The sequence below is a fragment of the Pyrus communis genome, chromosome 8, assembly GCF_963583255.1.
Source record: "Pyrus communis chromosome 8, drPyrComm1.1, whole genome shotgun sequence".
Taxonomy (NCBI): Eukaryota; Viridiplantae; Streptophyta; class Magnoliopsida; order Rosales; family Rosaceae; genus Pyrus; species Pyrus communis.
Window position 1 is genome coordinate 5,324,018 of NC_084810.1, and position 19,059 is coordinate 5,343,076.

Consider the following 19,059-nt stretch of genomic DNA (forward strand, 5'->3'; position numbering starts at 1 on the left):
AAATTGACGTTCATAGTGTCCAATTTGTCTAAATTAAAGATAAGAGATAAACGAGACAAGTGTTAATCAACTATGAGCACAATAGCATAACGTAAATTGTCTTAATGACATAATTCTCAACATTGTTATGAGTGGAAGAAGAAAAAAAGAAAGGAGGAAGAAACTTCATCATTAATATCTAACAGATGATTGAATAAATTAATTTAATGTATAGTTAATCAGTTATGACCACTGGAAAAAAAAGAAAAAAAAGAAATCAGTTATGATCACGAAACCGTTTAACATTTAAAAAACATATGAATTCATCAACCCTAAACGTATAAATAGACACTTTATCATTGTCAAAAATCGATCCCTCCGACAATTCATTTTCATAAAAAAAAAAAAAAAAAAATTAATAAGATTATGAAAAATAATGGCAAGGTCGAACATTTATATTAAAATTTTATTGGTTGTGATCGCAACGTCGACGATGATTTTACCAGGACTTGCAACCTTAGCACCTTCGCCGTGGGATGATATGCAGAGATTTTATCACAGTTAAGTGTGGAAAAGAAATACATGATGCTATTTTCCAACCCAGAGATGCAGACCAAGTGAGCTTACCTTGTTGCCGTCGTCTTCAAAAAAGGGGGCATGACTGCCACAAAGCATTAGTAGATAGAGCTCTTCAAGCTCCTCTTTCCAAAGTCGAGAAATTGCAGGCTCAGATCAATAGTTGGAATATTTGGAGAGGTTGTTTTCCAACTTCGAAAAAATAATTTTGGATAATAATTAGTTCCATGGTTGATCACTTGAACAAAGTAAAAAGGAGATTTTGACGTGGAGTATAAAAATTGCAGATGTGTGATAAGCTAGTTCGTTTGGTTAGAAAAGAAAAAATACATGGAGTATTAAAATTTAATCTCTAAACACTTTGGGTAAAGTACAAAAAACTACCTCAATTATTGGGGTCACGACAGTTTCATACCTCATCATTTAAAATTGACAATGTCATACCGCATCTTACGAATTTGTGACAATGTCATATCTCCGTCAAATTTTCTGTTAAATGATGACGTGGCAAGAGACGGGGACCACTTTCTATTAAAAAATTATTAAAAACTAAAAAAACATATTTAATATTTTTTAAATATTAAAATAATAAATAAAAGTAAAATTAAAAAAAAAAAGGGTAAAGTACAAAAAACTACCTCAACTATTGGGATCACGACAGTTTCATACCTCATCTTTTAAAATTGACAATGTCATACCGCATCTTATGAATTTGTGACAATGTCATACCTCCGTCAATTTTTCTGTTAGTTTTTCTGTTAAGTGCTAACGTGACTTGATTCGAAACCTACTTTCTATTAAAAATTATTAAAAACTAAAAAACAATTATTTAATATTTTTTAAATATTAAAATAATAATAAAAAGCAGAAAAAAAAACCCTCATTTCGTCCCTCCCCTCCCCCCTCCTCCCTTCTCTCTCCTCTCCCCATCTTCATCTTCTTCCCCCACCTGCAAATCCCAACAAAAAAAAAAAAAAAAAAAAAAAAAACCCAGATCCTGTCGGCGGGAATATGGGTGAGCAGAGAAGGTGGAGGATGGGTGCGGAAGAGGATGTGGAGAATGGATGAAAGTGGTGGATTTGGGGTTTGATGGGTTTTCAAATTTTTTTTTTTTCCTTCTTTTTTTCCTCTTCTTCTTCTTCTTCTTCTTCTTCCGCAGGGGAGTTGATGGTTTAAAAAAAAAAAAAAAAAAAAAAAATTTCCTTCCTCCTTTTTTTCCTCTTCTCCTTCTCCTTCTCCTTCTCCTTCTTCCGCAGGGGGGTGTTGATGGGTTTTCAATTTTTTTTTTATTTTTTCTTCCTCTTCTTCTTCTTCCTCCTCCTTTTCTTCCTCTTCTTCTTCTTCCTCCTTCTCCTTCTCCCTTCTTCCTCTTCAGCGCCGACAGGGGGGAATATTTTTTTTTTTTTTTTCCTTCCTTCTTTTTTCCTCTTCTTCTTCTTCTTCTTCCTCCTCCTCCTCCTCCTCCTTCTCCTTCTTGTTCTTCCGCAAGGGGGTTGTTGGGTTTTCAAAATTTTTTTATTTTTTTTTATTTTTTTGGGTTTGCACGTGGGGGGAAGAAAATGAAGATGGGGAGAAGAGAGAGGAGGGCGGAGGGGGAGGGGGAGGGGAGGGACGAACTTATGGTTTTTTTTTTTTTTTCCTCTGCTTTTTATTATTATTTTAATATTTAAAAAATATTAAATAATTGTTTTTTAGTTTTTAATAATTTTTTAATAGAAAGTATGTCCCGAATCAAGCCACGTGAGCACTTACCAGAAAAACTAACATAAAAATTGACGGAAGTATGACATTGTCACAAATTCGTAAGATGCGGTATGACATTGTCAATTTTAAAAGATGAGGTATGAAATTGTCGTGACCCCAATAATTGAGGTAGTTTTTTTGTACTTTACCTTTTTTTTTTTTTAATTTTACTTTTATTTATTATTTTAATATTAAAAAAATATTAAATATTTTTTTTAGTTTTTAATAATTTTTTATTAATTTTTTAATAGAAAGTGGTCCCCGTCTCTTGCCACGTCAGCATTTAACAGAAAAACTAACAGAAAAATTGACAGAGGTATGACATTGTCACAAATTCGTAAGATGCGGTATGACATTGTCAATTTTAAAAGATGAGGTATGAAACTGTCGTGACCCCAATAGTTGAGGTAATTTTTTGTACTTTACCCAAACACTTTTATTTTACTATATATACATCTTAGTGATGGATTTTTGTTATGTACGTCAAAGCTAGTTTTCCTTTAGCCTCCCTTTTTCTTTTGGAAGTTTTAACGAAAAATCATATTTTTACACTAAAAAGTCAATCCTGGTACTATTCACTTTACCTTTTATTTTGTATTTATCATTAAAACGCATAATTTTCAAGTCATTTTCATTAGTTTTCTTTTTTCTTTTTAGTAAAGCAATACCGTTGAGCATAAGGGAAGGGAAAAATCAATGAGGATCGTACTTGCACCAGGCATGTAGGCATGATGGCTTTCGGCCTCCCTTAATTATAATTAAAAAAAAAAATTCAATGGTGACATTAAAATTAAATGACATTAATAATGTAAAACTGGAGGTACATTAGTTAGAGCACTTATTCTCCGTTTATCTACACTCAAGATCGAACATGCTACTCCGAGCAATTTAGATATTCTTTAAAGTTTAGTTTTGAATCCCCTCCCCACATCAATAATGAAAGAGAAGTTGTTAGCTCAAGCAACTCAAAAATCTCAATGAGACCGTACGTCTGCTTCTTTTTCAAGCGTTGTATTTTATTCATAACCATGATTTCCAGCTTTGAGTGCAATTTTATCACACTAATTAAAGGATAAATTATGTTGTTAACTGTGTCTCCTTTAATTAAAAATTAGATAAATAAGGTTTATTGTTTATTTATTTATTATAAAGTGATATTACTGGTCTAAGCGTTAGATTAAGAGAAGATGGAGAATTTGAACATGAAACGTAATGAATTGAAGCAGAAGGTCTCTGTCCATCATGACAATCTACCACTTACAAATAAGGTTCATTGTTAAATTATACTTAGAAAAACACTTCAAACTCAATAATTATACTTAGAGATTTTTGAGGCCCGGGGCGACGCCAAAAAAAGTGCCCTATTATTTATTTTCACACGTAAGACGTCGATAAAATTATACTTAGAAAAACACTTCAAACTCAATAATTTAGAAACATAGAAAGACTAATTTATTTTGTATCGAGAGAAAAAACCCAAAAAACTCCAGACTTACAAGTAGATAGGTGATGAGTTTTGTTTTCCATCTGAACTTTGAAAGTGTTTTTGTATAAATCGTGAGATGTTTTTTCTTATTTACTAACCTTGCCAATATGGGACTAAAAACGTAATGATGTTTTCGCGTCTTTAATTGATATGTATTAGAAATGAATAGGCACTAAATTAAACCTTTTGATGACATGTCATATAATTTGCAAATTTGCTCTAAAAATTTGGTTTACGTTTACTCATTGTTGAATATTAGACTTGAATTGAAACGAATATTTAAAAATAACAACCCACATGGCTACTAGCTAGTAACTAAAAATAAATTAACAACCAAACAAAATTTGTAAAAATTGAAAAGAATAAACATGCACGAAGCATTTCAAACTTAGGACCTCTCGTTAATTTTAAACAACAAAAACCATTGCTTCTAATTAAACTTCTTCATCCTTGAACCAAATTTTATAAATTTATGCTCTTATGAAAAGAAATTTGTAAAAATTAGAAAGTAAACAAGCACATGTGGTGTTTTGAACCAAAGACCTCATTATTTTCAAATGACAAAACTACCATTGAACCAAATTTTATAAATTTATACTCTTAAGAAAACATATATAAATACATCATCCTAATAAGTTTGGTGCCCCCAATTTTTTTGGGCCCTGGACAGTCGCCATGCCTACACTGAATCTGGGCTAGCCCTGCAATTAATTTAACGTTTAGTTAAGAGTTACGATGGTTAAACTGTTTAACCTTCATCGATCAATACACATAACCTATATATAGACATTTTCTTCTTACTCCGATTACCCTCAATATTATTTTCCATCAAAAGAGAGGTTAAGAAACTCCTCAAAACAATGGCAAGTTTGAATATTTATCAAATTAATATTACAATTTTTTTCTTCGTGACTGTAGCAGTAATCATGGTACTACCAGTGACTGCAACCCTATCACTTTCGCCATCTAACGATAACCAATCAGAGGCATGCAAAAGAAATATTACTATTGACTTTAAAAACGAAATATTCAACTCCACAATCCAAGCCGAGGTAAAGAAGTTCTCTGCAGATTGTTGCCATCAACTTTTGACATCAGGTGAATCTTTCCGCAAATTACTGGATGAGGATAGTGTTGGAGTTTGAGACCCTCTTGTCCCACATTAGTCAACAGTATTTTTTCACTAGCTTTTATATAGGCTTATTCATTTTTCTTAGTAATTAGAACTTGAACCATTTGAAAATGAATTGAAGGCTTGGGCCTTATGGTTGTGTGGATTAGGCTTGATGATTATACTATAATATTAATATTAATTAATATTAATTAATCAAGACATAATTAATCAAGACAAGGGGGCACTTGGGGCCAATGAATTAAAATTAATCTGATCAATTAGTTTTAATTTCGAATTAAGTTTTTAATTAAATTAATTAAAAACGTTTTGATTAATAGACACAACTCTTTGGAAAGAGTTGTATAGCTTCAGATACATTCAAAAGGTGTTTGAAGAGGTATGAAAGAGCCTATATAACTGGAGTCCTCAGTTCCATAAAAAATAATCTTTTCTTCCTCCTTATCTTCCGTACAAACTTTCCAGAGAGTAAACACACAAAGCAATTCGCTAGAGTTCTATAATCTAGTGCGGGTTGTAGAATTAGGTAGTTGTATCATGGTCGAGCAGACGTTGTAGAACCACAAGCACACGAGTGGGAAGGAAATATTGTTCGAATGACATAGCGTTTGCGCTAGCCTCTACCTTCAATTCATTCAAGTTAGTATCATATTAACTTTTTGTAATTATTGTGTTATTGCATTCTGTATTGCAAGTATTTGTGAATAATAAAGTATAAGTATTTTGGTTCTTTATTTCTGTTATTTTATTGTTTCTAAATTGTTCTCCAACAGGTAGAAGAATTTGGGATGGTTGTTTCACTTGGTTTCCGACTATACATTGATGAATATTGTGTACTTCCAATTCCATAATATTCAAATTCATTTAAAAAAGCCTAGGGTTCGATATGGATCTTGGAATTTGAAGGAATTTTGTTTAATATATCTATGTGTTTACCTAAATTTGGTGTACATATATATTTAGCATAATTTGATTTTTGAGTGCACTACGTTTGTTAAAATATAGATTCGGAACTTAAATATGAATTTAGAATTATTTCAATTCATAACTTTTCTGTGTGTTTCCCTAATACATGAAAAATTAGTAATAGTTTGGGTTTTCTTATTAAGATTTGTTATCCAATACGTGAAATTAAAGAAAGATCAACTAAGAAGAGACTAATTAATCGATTTTTGTTTCCTTATTTTGCGTATTCTTAAGTTCTTTGATTCTTAGTTCCCTGTTACTATTAAGTAACATGCCATAATACCAATTGGGATGGAGGGAAGTAATCTGGGTATTCAGGAATATGAGAGGGAGAATAGGTTTGAGATCAACTACCCTCACCTCAATCAAATCTTAATTCCTATTTTACAATGTAATGGGTTACACATTGTAATATGAGACTCCTATACTTTGCAATTCCATATGAATTAGTGAACACAAAGACAAGTACCGCTTCTTTTTTCCAGTTTCACACCAACTTGAGCAACATGGGATTCTACCAGGAAACCATGGATATTTTTAATTTTCGCCATTGGTCACTTACTCATGAGTCATAACAGGCAGAATTTGGAATAAGGTTTTATCACCAAATGGTTCCTGACGTTTCTAAAGTCCATATTTTCATCCGTAATTGATCAATGTCATCCTCCACGGTTTTCCTCCTCCAGCTTAGCCCGACGAAATATATCAGGGTGATTTTGAATATATAATTACTCAATAAAATAGACGATTCACAATTGGACTAAGTAATTAGATATTAGCCTAATAAATCATTTATAAATAAAAATATAATTAGATATTAGATATTAGCCTCACGCACCCACGATGAATGATAGGGGCTTTGGCTGAAGAACCTCTGATGCCAAAGTTAGAATTTAGAGAGAAAAGTGTTTGAGAGTTTTGGAGAATTTTAGCAAGAGTGTGGAACTAGGTTTTGGTGAAAATGGGAGCCAATATATAGGGCATGGCCAGTCCTCTTTGGAAGAAAGAGTGGCCGGCCCTTGAGTATTTTTTCGGGTGTAATGAGTGATTTAATTGGTGATTAATGGATTAATTAGGAATTAATCCATTAATTAGCCAATTAACCTCCACTTAAATGGAATGTTATGTAGGTTATAAAATAATTACCTAAGATGAGGATGGATGAGAATATCTCTGAATTGGTTACCTATTTTGGACACTTTTGACTTAATTGACGGATAATTGTCCACTGCTCGCGCGTAGGAATCCCGGTATGCCTCAAGGGTATTTTTATCCTCTTATACCCAAAAATCCACGTGTCGCCTTGTGATTATTTTTGGCTACACAAATGCCCCCACACCTGCTGGGCTGCTTGTAGGAAAGAGCAACAGGTGTAGAGATCTTCTTGCTCTAGGAAACTTAGGATTGCTTCCTGTTTTGATGTAGATTCCCTCTTTAATATGAAATTAGATCATTCTAGGAAAGGGAAATAAATTTCTCTCAAAGCCTATTTAAGTCCACCTTAAGTGGCTTATTAAATCAACTTTGGAGAGTGATTTATTCTAACCTACAAAAGAGAGAGAGAGCTTGGAGGATATTTGTTCTCCCTCTTCTAGCACTCTTCTACATCTTGCTCATGCAAAGGACCGTCTTTCGTTGTTTTCTTCGTCTTCTCTGTGCCACACCAGTGTAATAAAAACTTAATTTCTTCTTGTCTCCTTCTTGGATAGTGTTGTCATGGGGCAGCCGTCGGGGTGGTGCTGCACGTCGGCTGGCAGGGGCCAGGAATCGGCTCGACATGGGCCGATGAGGTGTTGTGGTAGGGACCACTGCTTTAGGCTACTCGGCTTGGCTAGAGCAAAAGGCAGTTTGTGCGGCTGTGGTCACGGATTGTGGCGCTGGGGTGCAATGCTAGGCGAGTTGCGTAGCTCATGTCCTTTAGGCTCTTGAACTTGACACAGGCCATGCTGGCGATTGAGAGAGATGAGGAGGTCGAGGGCCTCATGGGCTACTGAAATGTTGGGCATGCAGGCTTCTTACCTGCTGGTCTGAGAGAAAAAATGAGGAAAAAGCCAATATGGGTTGAGTTCCCCTACTGAGTACCGTGAATATCGTTGGCTACTTAGTTCTCTTTACCAGGAGAAATGTGGGTTGCTCTCTCGAGATAAGGTAAAGAAGACCAAGGCGGATACTTTGGCTCGTCTAATCGCTATTGTGGAGCCTACTGTGAATGAAGGTGGAAAAAAAAGATCTTTCCCGTCTGCTCAAGAGATGCTGCTTAAGAAAAAACTGAAGACTTCCTCCGTTATTAGTGAGGGTCAACCTGCTGTCGAGAAGCTTGTGATTGACATGACTTCTTCTAATGGGAAGAAAAATGAGGCTGCTAAATCTGAGCCTGTGGCGTCTGCTATGTCGAGAATGGCTAATTCAATTGTTGATAATATTGCTCATTGTAGAGGTCTTGTCATACCCCTAGTGCCGAGGTATATGCCAAGACGTCCGTTGGGAGCTAAGTCCGGTTCTCATTCGAAAAGGCTTGCTATTATGAAGAGCGATAAAGTGGGCTCTGCTGCTGAAATGGCACTAAGGCCTACTTTCTCTGCTGTTGAGACTGATTCGCCTATTGGGAAGGAGGAAACTGCTCGCGTAGGCAGCCGTGAGAAATCCACTAAGCCTACGTCTAGGGAGGCTATTGAGATATGTGTGCTCTTGAAACCAGATCTACTTGAAGACATGGACAGTTGTGCCAAGTTTGTTGATGGCGTCAGAAAGGTTTGTTTGCCCAAGTTCCTTTGTGAAGCATACGACCCAATATAGAATGACTGCTTTGCTTGCTATGATGCATATATAGCAAGGCTGCCAAGGACGTGGTGAAACCTATGGTAGCTGAAGATTATTCCTTGTCCGAGGAGATCAAGAGGTTAGACTCTGAGCTCCTTGCTTTGAAGGGGTCTAATATTTCTGCCCCCACTTCTCTGCAGCTTAAGACCGCTTGCCAAGAGATCGTTGTCTTGAAAACTAGGCTTGACGTGATCCAAGTTAAGTATGAAAGTGCAGAGAATGAGATTGGATGTTACATACCTCAGATTTAAGATCTTGAGTTTGCAATTTCTGAGCTTCATTTAGCTGTTTATGCAAAGGATGAAGAGTTGATTGTTGCTTATAATCAAGTGATCCACTTCAAGAGAATCGTCGATAAGCTTGAACCCCAAGTGTTGGAACTTCAAGGTGTACTGAAGATCAATGAAAGTTTGAAGAAGGAAGTGGATGAGTTACAGCGCGTCCGTGTTGGTCTGCTCGAGGAGAATGAGCAGCTGAAGGGTGAGAATGATGGGCTCGAGGTTTCGAGACCTTCTCTATTTCTTCGGAAAACTTGCTTGCTTTTACTTTTGAGGCTTCCATTGGTGAAGTAGTTGAAAAAGTTGGTGCCCAGGTTAGAGCAGCCAGGAGTGAAACGCTGGATGATGCTGCTACTAAGAACGTCGTTGCTGCTGAAGGTGTAGTGACTGAGTAGTCATAGGATGTCCAAGCTGCTGAAGTGTAGTCTTCTAGGTAGCCTTTAGGATTTTCTTTGTTTTTCCCTGTAGCTCTTGTTTTGCTTGAACTCATTCGGCCTTTGCTAGTTGTTTATAAACATTTTTCCTTCGCTTTCTTCATCTTCACTTTTTTTGTTCATGCCCTAACCTTTAGACTTTATAGACCAATGACAGGCATGCTACTTTTCTATAAGCAGACAGGCCCGCGTAGTCTATGCAGCCGTAGGTGTTGGTATAGAACTTTGCAAAGTTGTTAGCCATAGGGTTGACAACCGAATGCCTTACTTACAAAAAACAGACAAATCCGCGTAACCACTAGGCTGTTAACCTTAGCTTTCTCCAATTCCATAGGTTGCGTAGCAAGTATCACAACACTTTAGGACTTAGTGTAAGTTGTTTCGCGCTTGGCAGAGGTGAAGCTTATCGACTACGTAGCATGTCAGCAATGGATAAAGCTTCGTATATGCATGCTAGCTTGTTTAACCTTTCACAAGAATGTGCGGTTGTATAAGTCTAGCATGGCTTTACTGCTCGAAAGGCAAGTCGTAAGCAGTCTTCTGGAAACTGTAGGCTACCTTAGTGTACTCGATAGCAACTTTAGGGTTCCAGGGCAGCTGTCCATCAGATGTATTGCGTAATGTGCCCCCTTCGTCTCTAGGGCCCGGTTCCCCACAGATTAGGCCAAGAGACCCAAAATCCTTTAATTAGCTAAGCCTTGAAAAAGACCATTGTGGCTACTTTTAGGAATCCCGGCTCAAACCATTGTGCATATAGTTATACTAGAGCAACCAGGCTCATCCACGTCTGGATATTCGGAGTGTAGAATTTATCCTCCTGTCTTAGAGAGCTAGCCCATATGGGTGTCAGGGAATTGGTTTACCCTATCGCACTGGAGGGCATGGTTGATCCCTCAGGGGGCGCAATTCCTACAATGAATCCCTAAGAAAGACGCGGTATTCTTTTGAAGTGCAAGAATGATCAGTTGTTGTAAGCATGCAGTCGAGCTAAGTTGTGATTGGTTCTAAATTCCTCATTGAAAAACGAGCGTAACGAACAAGAACTTAGTTGGAAGGTAGGAACTGCATAACAACTGGATAGTCCTCGGCTTGTGAGGTGGTCCCCGTCGAGCTGTTTGAGTCTTCAGGCTTTGATGTAGTGGCAGGTCACACATGGTACTTCCTCAGATTATAGGTACCCTACTGCTTTTCGATCTTTTTTGTTGTTTCATGGTGGTGAGGGTGTAATTACTCTTGCCGCCTACTCTGCTGATCTTGTACGGACCTTCCCAGATGGGATTCATCTTTTTAGAGCCTTCTTTATGGGAAATGATGAAGGCTTTTCGTAGGACTAGATCTTCATGCTAGAACTGTCGGATCTTGGCCCTTTTGTTGTAGCTGGAGATAAGCTGTTGTTGGTAAGCTGCGATGCAGGTGATGGTCTGCTCGCGCTTTTCCTCTGCCAGATTTAAGCTTGTGGCCATCTCCTTACTATTTTGCTCAATGCTTGGTAGTAGAATAGTGACACTTGACTTGATGGCATTGGGATGAATGATTGCTTCTGAGCCAAATGTCGAAAAGAGGAGTCTTATTGGTTGCTCGTCTTTTAGTGGTGCGTTATGCCTGTAGACATCTGGGGAGTTTGTCTGTCCTTTTTCCCTTCTTGTTGGTGAGGGATTTCTTGAGGCAGTTGATGATCATCTTGTTGGATGCTTCGGCTCGTCTATTACCTTGAGGATATCTCAGTGTGGACATGTGCTGCTTAATGTCATACTTTTGAAAGAACTTCGCCATACATTTGCCCATGAATTGCGGGCCATTGTTAGTGACGATGGATTATGGGATGCCAAATCGGCAAATGATGTTCCTCCATATGAAGTGCTTTATGTTCGTTTGAGTCGTGGTCTTCTTGGGCTTTGCTTCTACTCATTTGGTGAAGTAGTCAGTTGCCATGATCATCATGTATCTGCCTCAAGTAGCAGGCGGCATAAGTTCTACCATGTCGATTGCCCACTGTATGAACGAACAAAGACTCATATGCGGGTGTAGCTCGCTGGCAGGCAGTGCTGGTATCGGCTTGTAGCGTTGGCAGCAGTCGCACTTTTGTATTAACTTCTTAGCATCTTAGTGCATGGTAAGGAGTTGTGGAGCAGGGGCCATGTTACACGTACCAGGAGATGTTCAACTGTTGGTATTGGACCATTCTAGAGCTAAATAATGAAGCAAGGGTCGGCTAGGGTCGTGTGACGTGCAGCAGGAGGTAGTGCTCAATTGCTGGTACATGTGGCTCATATGTAGAATCTTTTGGGGCAACGAGGACAAAACTTGCTTCCGAATGTGTCCTTCCAGTGTTCATCTGCACTTGGTGTGTCTTTTGGGCCGAGTTGTTGCCTTCGTTAGAAAACTTTGCATCCGTCAGGGTCTACGCCTTTGTCGTCGCGCGTTTGGATTGGGCGGAATAATGCGTCATGATGATGACTGTGTGCGTTTGAAGGTAAAACTTAAGTTTTCGGGTTACAACAACTATCGCCAAAGTTAGCTTTTGAATTTCTGATAGAATCGATGAGAGCTTTTGAATTATGGAATACAGGTAGTTGGGGCCCCAGCTCTTCTTGTATGATGGTAGAGCTTATTGCTGCTTCAGATACCATCAAACATGTGAATCAGTCTTCCTCTGCTTCCGGTTTGGATAGTTGGGAAGTGATGTCGGGTAATTCTTCAAGTCCTTGAATGTGCATTGGCGAACCTCGTCCCAAAGTGCATGCTTCTCTACTAGAGTGAAAGAGTCTGCCAGAGTTAGATCTTTTTTCATGATTAATTTTTTGAATAGTGGATAGTCTGCTGGAAGTCCTTTTTGGAAGGCTGCTCTAGCTATCGAGTCGTTGCATCCGACTATACTTACCTTCTCTGATTTGAACCTCTTCACATAGTCACAAAGCGACTTTTTTGGGTTCTTCTTCTCATTAAACAAACGGTCGGACTTCTGTTTGATCGAGCGATATGATGAATATTCTTTGGTGAAAATCAAAGAAAGTTCGTAGAAACTCCAGATGGATTGTGGTGGTAGGGTGTAGAATCAATCTTGTGCCTTGCCTTGTAGAGTGGTGGCGAATATCTTGCACATAAGATTGTCGTTGCTTCGATAGAGCATCATTGCACTTCGGTAATTCTTTAAAGGTCTCTCCGGGTCTTCATCCCCTTTGAAAAATGTGAAATATGGCATGTTGAACTTGCGTGGAGGCTCTGCCTGCTCAATCTCATCCGTGAAGGATGACCTGTTTATGTTGGTCATGTTCTGTCGTAGTGCCTCGTTGGTGACCTTTTTGCGTTGAAAATCACACAATCACTTAGTCAATAGTCTATCTACTTCTTCCTGGATTTGTCTTTGTTGGGGTAGTGGAGCTCTCGGCTACCCCTAACCATGACTTGCTAGTCTAGGCTGTTCTCCCATGTGTTTGGCTCGTTTATGCCGCGGAGGCTGTGAGTGTGGTACGTTCCTAGCAGGCGAGCGAGTTCTTCGCAGGCTGTCGGTTGAACTTGAGCCGGATTGAGTGACTACTTCTCTCCATCCGTCGTTCTGCTTACTCTGATGTGAGGTGGATGATGCTCCTTACGGGCTTAGTCGCGAATGAACACTTCGCCTGGAAAGTTGCTCATGTTGACTAACGGAGTGTGACCCTAACTGTGAATGTATGCTCGTCTGTGGGCCTAGTCGATATTGTACACTTCTCCGCCCGTTAAGACGGGAGTATACGTTATCTCGGGGGCCCAATCGGGAGTGTACATTGCCCGAACACTCGGTTTATGGCTGGTCGAGTGGCTGCTTGCCGGGACGCTGCTAGAGAGGTTCTTCGCCTGCCCTTATCCTACTTTGGGACACCTCGTCTGGGGCACGTTGTATCTCGGTGTGTTACAAGAGCTGATTCACCAAGGTCGTCTGTTGTGCGAGGGCGCTCGTCAACTCTATGACTTGTCGAGACAAGTGTCGTTTTCCATTTAGGTTGGAAGAGTTTGGAAGGAATATCTCCTTGAGCAGTGGAAGTGTGGTAGACTCTGGGCACGAGATTTGAGTTGGGAAATGTTAAATCTGCAGAAAAATGTGGTGAAAATGCTTCCGGTTTGATCATCAGTTCAGAAATTTAGAGCTGGGACGACTGAACTAATCTTGGACTGATTTGGACTGCTAAAAAGGCCATGTGAGCAGGTTGGGCCACTGGAGTGGGCTGCTCAGCAGGAGCAGGCTGGGCCACGGTAATGGGCTACTCAACGGGAGCAGGTTGTGCCACGAGAGTGGGCTGCTCGGCGGGAGCAGGCTGGGCCACGGGAGTGGGCTGCTCGGTGTGTGGCGCACATGAGTGTGAGGCTTAGGCTCGGGCCCGTGCAAGCTTGGATGGCACGGCTTAGGCCATGATGGAACCTCGTAGTGGTGGTGTCACTCCACCTATGACCACATTTAGCCTCGTAGATCATCGCGATCCCATTTCTTGAGTATTGAAATTTTCACTTGTGGAATTTTCTAAATTTCTAGCCATTATATTCCTCTTTTACGTTTTATCAAAGAATCTTTGCAAATAAAAAATTCTAATAATAAGAACGTATGAAAAATACAAGGGGACTAGAAAATAGAAAAAATAGAGAAAAAACCTTTTTACGCAAGAGTCTTCTACGAGTATGGATCTCAACTCTCAATGAAAGCACCAATTTGTGGATACAAATTTCTTCCTCCTTGATCTTGGACAAAATTGCACCTACAAAACAAATAACACCTTAGGTCAAGGCCAAGAGCCTCACGCGCCCACGATGAATGATGGGGGGCTTTGGCTGAAAAACCTTCGATGCCAAAGTTAGAATTTAGAGAGAAAAGTGTTTGAGAGTTTTGGAGAATTTTAGCAAGAGTGTGGAACTAGGTTTTGGTGAAAATGGGAGCCAATATATAGGGCATGACCGGTCCTCTTTGGAAGAAAGAGTGGCCGGCCCTTGGGTATTTTTTGGGGTGTAATGAGTGATTTAATTGGTGATTAATTGATTAATTAGGAATTAATCCATTAATTAGCCAATTAACCTCCACTTAAATGGAATGTTATGTAGGTTATACAATAATTACCTAAGATGAGGATGGATGAGAATATCCTTGAATTGGTTACCTATTTTGGACACTTTTGACTTAATTGACGGATGATTGTCCACTGCTCGCGCGTAGGAATCCCGGTATGCCTCAAGGGTATTTTTGTCCTCTTATACCCAAAAATCCACGTGTCGCCTTGTGATTATTTTTGGCTCCACAACAATCACATAGAGGATTATGAATTAAATAGGAGTAATATAACAGACAATCACATATAGGTTACGAATATAACATGTAAGCACAGAGCAAATTCTAGCGTTATTGAGGCAACAAACGAATTAAACAAAAAGTCCCTTAAAAGGTAACGTAATTACTTGCTAACCAAGTTTTAACGCCGCAGTTCCTATTGGGGAAGGAACCCTAAAGTAGTTCCCATGATTCGTCGGAGAACAACCAAGAACTCAAATTTCTGACCCAGTTAGAAGAAGAAGAAGACGACATGATCGTCAGATTATTACTGGAGGATATTTGCTGCCATACTCTCAAATTCTTGCCAATTACACATCCCATGGTGATAAATTATTCGGAAGATAGCACCTTCTGCTTCCTTCACAAACCTAAAGCTTGATGACCGGTTGCTGCTTCTCCGTGAAAGCTCCAAAACCATGTACAACTTGCGCCACCTCATCAATTTTCCATGCATACGAAAACTCTACATTCTTTTGCTCCAACGCTAACAGTTTGACTTGCATAAATTCTTGGTTGCTTAGCGCATGCACATCCAATATAGTTGCGGTAGAGATCAGGATTTCTTACACAGAAAACCCGATTGAATTTCCTCAAATTTTGTATGTCAGCACTTCCTTCCTCGTACTAAACCGGGGGAACTTACGGCTGCATTTTCATCCGGCTTAATGTGTTTGGATCAAGGTTTGTAAAGAAGATGGCATTAGTTTTAAGGAGAAGCTTTTCTACATCTTCCGTGTGCTTGAAGATTTGTTCATAGCGGGTGAAATATTGAACAAGAAAAGGGAAGTCGCTTAACGGTGAAATCAAATACACTCACGAGTTAAAGTTTGAATGTTTGGTGCATAATTTTAACGGCGATATCGAGTATAGCTTTGTGGTTGATTGCCCGAACCTTAAAACCTCGAGCCCTGCGATGATTTCTTGGCCAAGTATAAAATCTTTGTGGATATGAAGGTCCTTGATTATGCAAAGATTTGTATCGGAAACCCTTCAGCATATTAGGGTGAACTTGAGCTTTATTTCGAGATAAACCACTCAAATCGTGCATTTGAGCTTTACATTAACGGTATATTCATATTCATATCAGTTAATTGGGTTACGAAAAGACTCTCTTGCAAGCTAACTTGTGAATAAACTTTTTAGACCATGAATTTAGACGATTGTGTAGATTCATTCTTGCCTGAATATGAGGTCCAAGTTACCAAAATTTAGTCATAATTATGTTCTGCTTACTATTTATTTAATTACTACATGCATTGTTTCAGGGGCGGAGCCACATATGTATATTTTGTCTGCTAGGTTTGGCAATAAACAACTTTTTGTTTTGTTTTTTAAACTAAACCTTACAATTAGCCTTTTGTTTCACCATATAAAAGCTAATTCCTTTTTTAGTCTCTTCATATAAGACAAGTTCTATACAAGTTAAAGTAAAGTTCAATTAATTATGTTGAAATTAATATCTCAAGGTAATAGTTTTAAGTTATGATCTTACATTTTTGTTCAAATCTTTCTTTTTTATTAAAGCTCATAAAAAAGTTTTATCCTTATGATATAATCATTAATACATTTTGTAAAATTTTTGAAGCCTCATCACTCTTGTTTCATAATTTTCCATAAAAAAAAAAAACAAAAAAAAACCTTAAAATTTTCTCCAATTAATTATATGCTATATTTGGTCTAGTTTCCTTTATATGTCTAAAAGGCCCCTCTTGAGAAGGGTTAGTGACTCCGCCGTTGCATTGTTTAGTAAATGAGCGAGCATTGATGCAACAGAAAAGTTGCTCCTTTACGTTCCGCTTACTTTTGAATGTTTTGCATGGCTCACATGGTTTGGATTTTCTTTTACGTTGGTGTTAGTAAACTTAGGGAGCGTTTGTTGCGCTGGACTATCTCGGACTGGATTAGCTTCAAGGACTAAGTTGGATTGGCTTATACTAGACTAAACTGGACTAACTTAGTGAAGCGTTTGGTGCAGTATTGGACTAAGAAGCTGGATAATAAAAAATTCTAATATTATATTATTTAATTTATAAATTATTAATATTTTATTATGATCTTATCTTTTTCTTCATCTTTTCCTACCATTTCCATCCCACTCTTTTCCTCTTCTCTCATCATCCCACCCTCTCCCTCTTTTTTTCCTCTTAGACCTCTCAATTCATGTCTCTTTCTCATTCCTGGTCAAACTCCTTATTGATTTCAGTCTCTATTTCTCTGTCCTCCCTCCCTCTCTAGCTATGCGTTGTTCGAATGGATCCTCACGGCTCCAATTTTCCCGACGAGTTGCAGGTTTCCTGATGTGTTTTCCGGCCAACCCTCGTTAAATTGGATGAAGTTAGCACCGCCAAAAAATTCATCACCATCCCTAGACCGAGATCTTAGCTTTGAATGCTCGAATCTGTCATGGATTTGAAGAAGCCCAAACATGCCGAGACTTCCAGGCTATTTTCCGACCACATTCGACCACATTTTGGCCTCAATTCAGGTCAAATCGTAATCTTGTCACTCTCAGCTTCAATTTGGTATATTTTATATGAAAGTTGGTTGTGAAATGGATCTGAAAGAGAGTCGGAAAGTTAATGATTGATCTAGGTGACCGGAGATGACGAGAAGTCTGTCGGGAATGGTCATTGAGCATGACGAGGACAAGAAAGAGAGGATAGTCTTAGCTAGTCCCATGGTTATTGGGAGGTCTCACTAAGACCTCTTAGTGAAGGGTTTTGTCCATGCTAGTCCCCTTTAGTCCCATTAATGTTAGTCCTAGCATGGAACAAACACAGTATTGGACTAATAGCTAGTCCAGTCCAGTCCAGTCCAACTTAGCGAGGGCAAACAAACGCCCCCTTAAGAAAGAAACCCACATGAATGAAGACACGTCATCATTAATATATAGCAGAAAGTCAATTTTAACGTGTAGTTATGAGTTATGATGGTAAAACTGTTTAACAAAACTGTTTAATCATCAGTGCACATGCCTATATATAAACATTTTCTTGTTAATTATTCTCCGATTCCCCTAAATATTATTTTCCATCAAAAGAAAAATTAAGAAAATCCTAAACACAATGGCAAGTTTGAATATTTATCAAATTATATTACAATTTGGTTCTTCGTGACTGCAGCAGTAATCATGGTACTGCCAGTACTTGCAATCCTATCACCTTCGCCATCTAACGATAACCAATCAGAGGCATGTAAAAGAAATATTACAGTTGATCAGTGTAAAAACGAAATCTTTAGCTCTACAATTTAACTAGAGGTAAAAAAGTTCTCAGCAGATTGTTGCCATCAACTTCTAACATCGGGTGAATCTGGCCACAAATTACTGGACAAGGATATATAAAAAGGATTTGGGACGGCTGTTTCACTTGGTCTACGACTATACATTGATGAATATTGTCGACTTCTAATTCAATAATATGCAAATTTATTTTTTTTAAAAAAAGCCTAGGGTTTGACATGGATCTTGGGATTTGAAGGAATTGATTTCTAATATATCTTAGTGTTTACCTAAATTTGATGTACAAATTTAGTATAATTTGATTCTTGAGTGCATTGCGTTTACTAAAACATGGATTCAAAACTTAAATATGGATATTAGAATCACTTCAGTTCTTAACTTTACTATGTGTTTACCTAATACATATTAAACTAGAAATAGTGTGAGTTTTCCTTATCAAGATTTGTAATCCAATACCTGAAATTAAAGAAAGATCAACTGAGGGACTCGTTCATCGGTTTCCTTTCCTTATTTCTTGTATTTCTTAAGTTCTTTGATTCCTACTTCCCTATTCCTATTAAGTAACATGCCATAATATTAATTTGGATTGAGGAAGTTCTGAATATGAGTATTCAGGAATATGAGAGAGAAAGAATAGGTATGAGATACGCTCAACTCAATCGAATCTTAATTCTTATTTTATAATGTAATGGATTGCCAAATGTAATGTGAGACTCATATACTTTTTAATTCCATATGAATTAAAAGTAGAATTTGGAATAAGATTTTATCACTAAATGGTCCCTTACGTTTCTACTTTCTAGAAGTCCATATTTTCATCCTTAATTGATCAATGTCATCCTCCGCCGATTTCCTCCTCCACCTTAGCCCAATGACATATAGCTTGTGTGCTTAGTGATGCTGCATATAGTCTGTGTACTGATGTTGCACTTTGTGAATTAATTCTGGTTCTACTTTCTGTTTGTAAATTGATTCTGCACATAAATATGTTGCAGAAAAAGAAAATGGAATATGCATCAAGCTTGAGTTAAAACAATTATGCATCTACATTGTGCGTTAACAACCATTTCTACATCTACTTGTACACTAAGTGATGCTGCATCTACTTGTT

At 38.1% G+C, this 19,059-nt stretch overlaps 1 protein-coding gene across 1 annotated transcript; it reads right to left on the reverse strand.

The window, feature by feature from the left end:
* Positions 1-12,043: 12,043 nt before the first annotated feature.
* LOC137742825 (uncharacterized) lies at positions 12,044-12,685 on the reverse strand. The gene is made up of 2 exons (XM_068482776.1): positions 12,487-12,685; positions 12,044-12,405 (listed from the first exon to the last, which is right to left on the reverse strand). Exons 1-2 carry the CDS (start codon positions 12,683-12,685, stop codon positions 12,044-12,046), a joined length of 561 nt encoding a protein of 186 aa, XP_068338877.1.
* Positions 12,686-19,059: the final 6,374 nt, after the last annotated feature.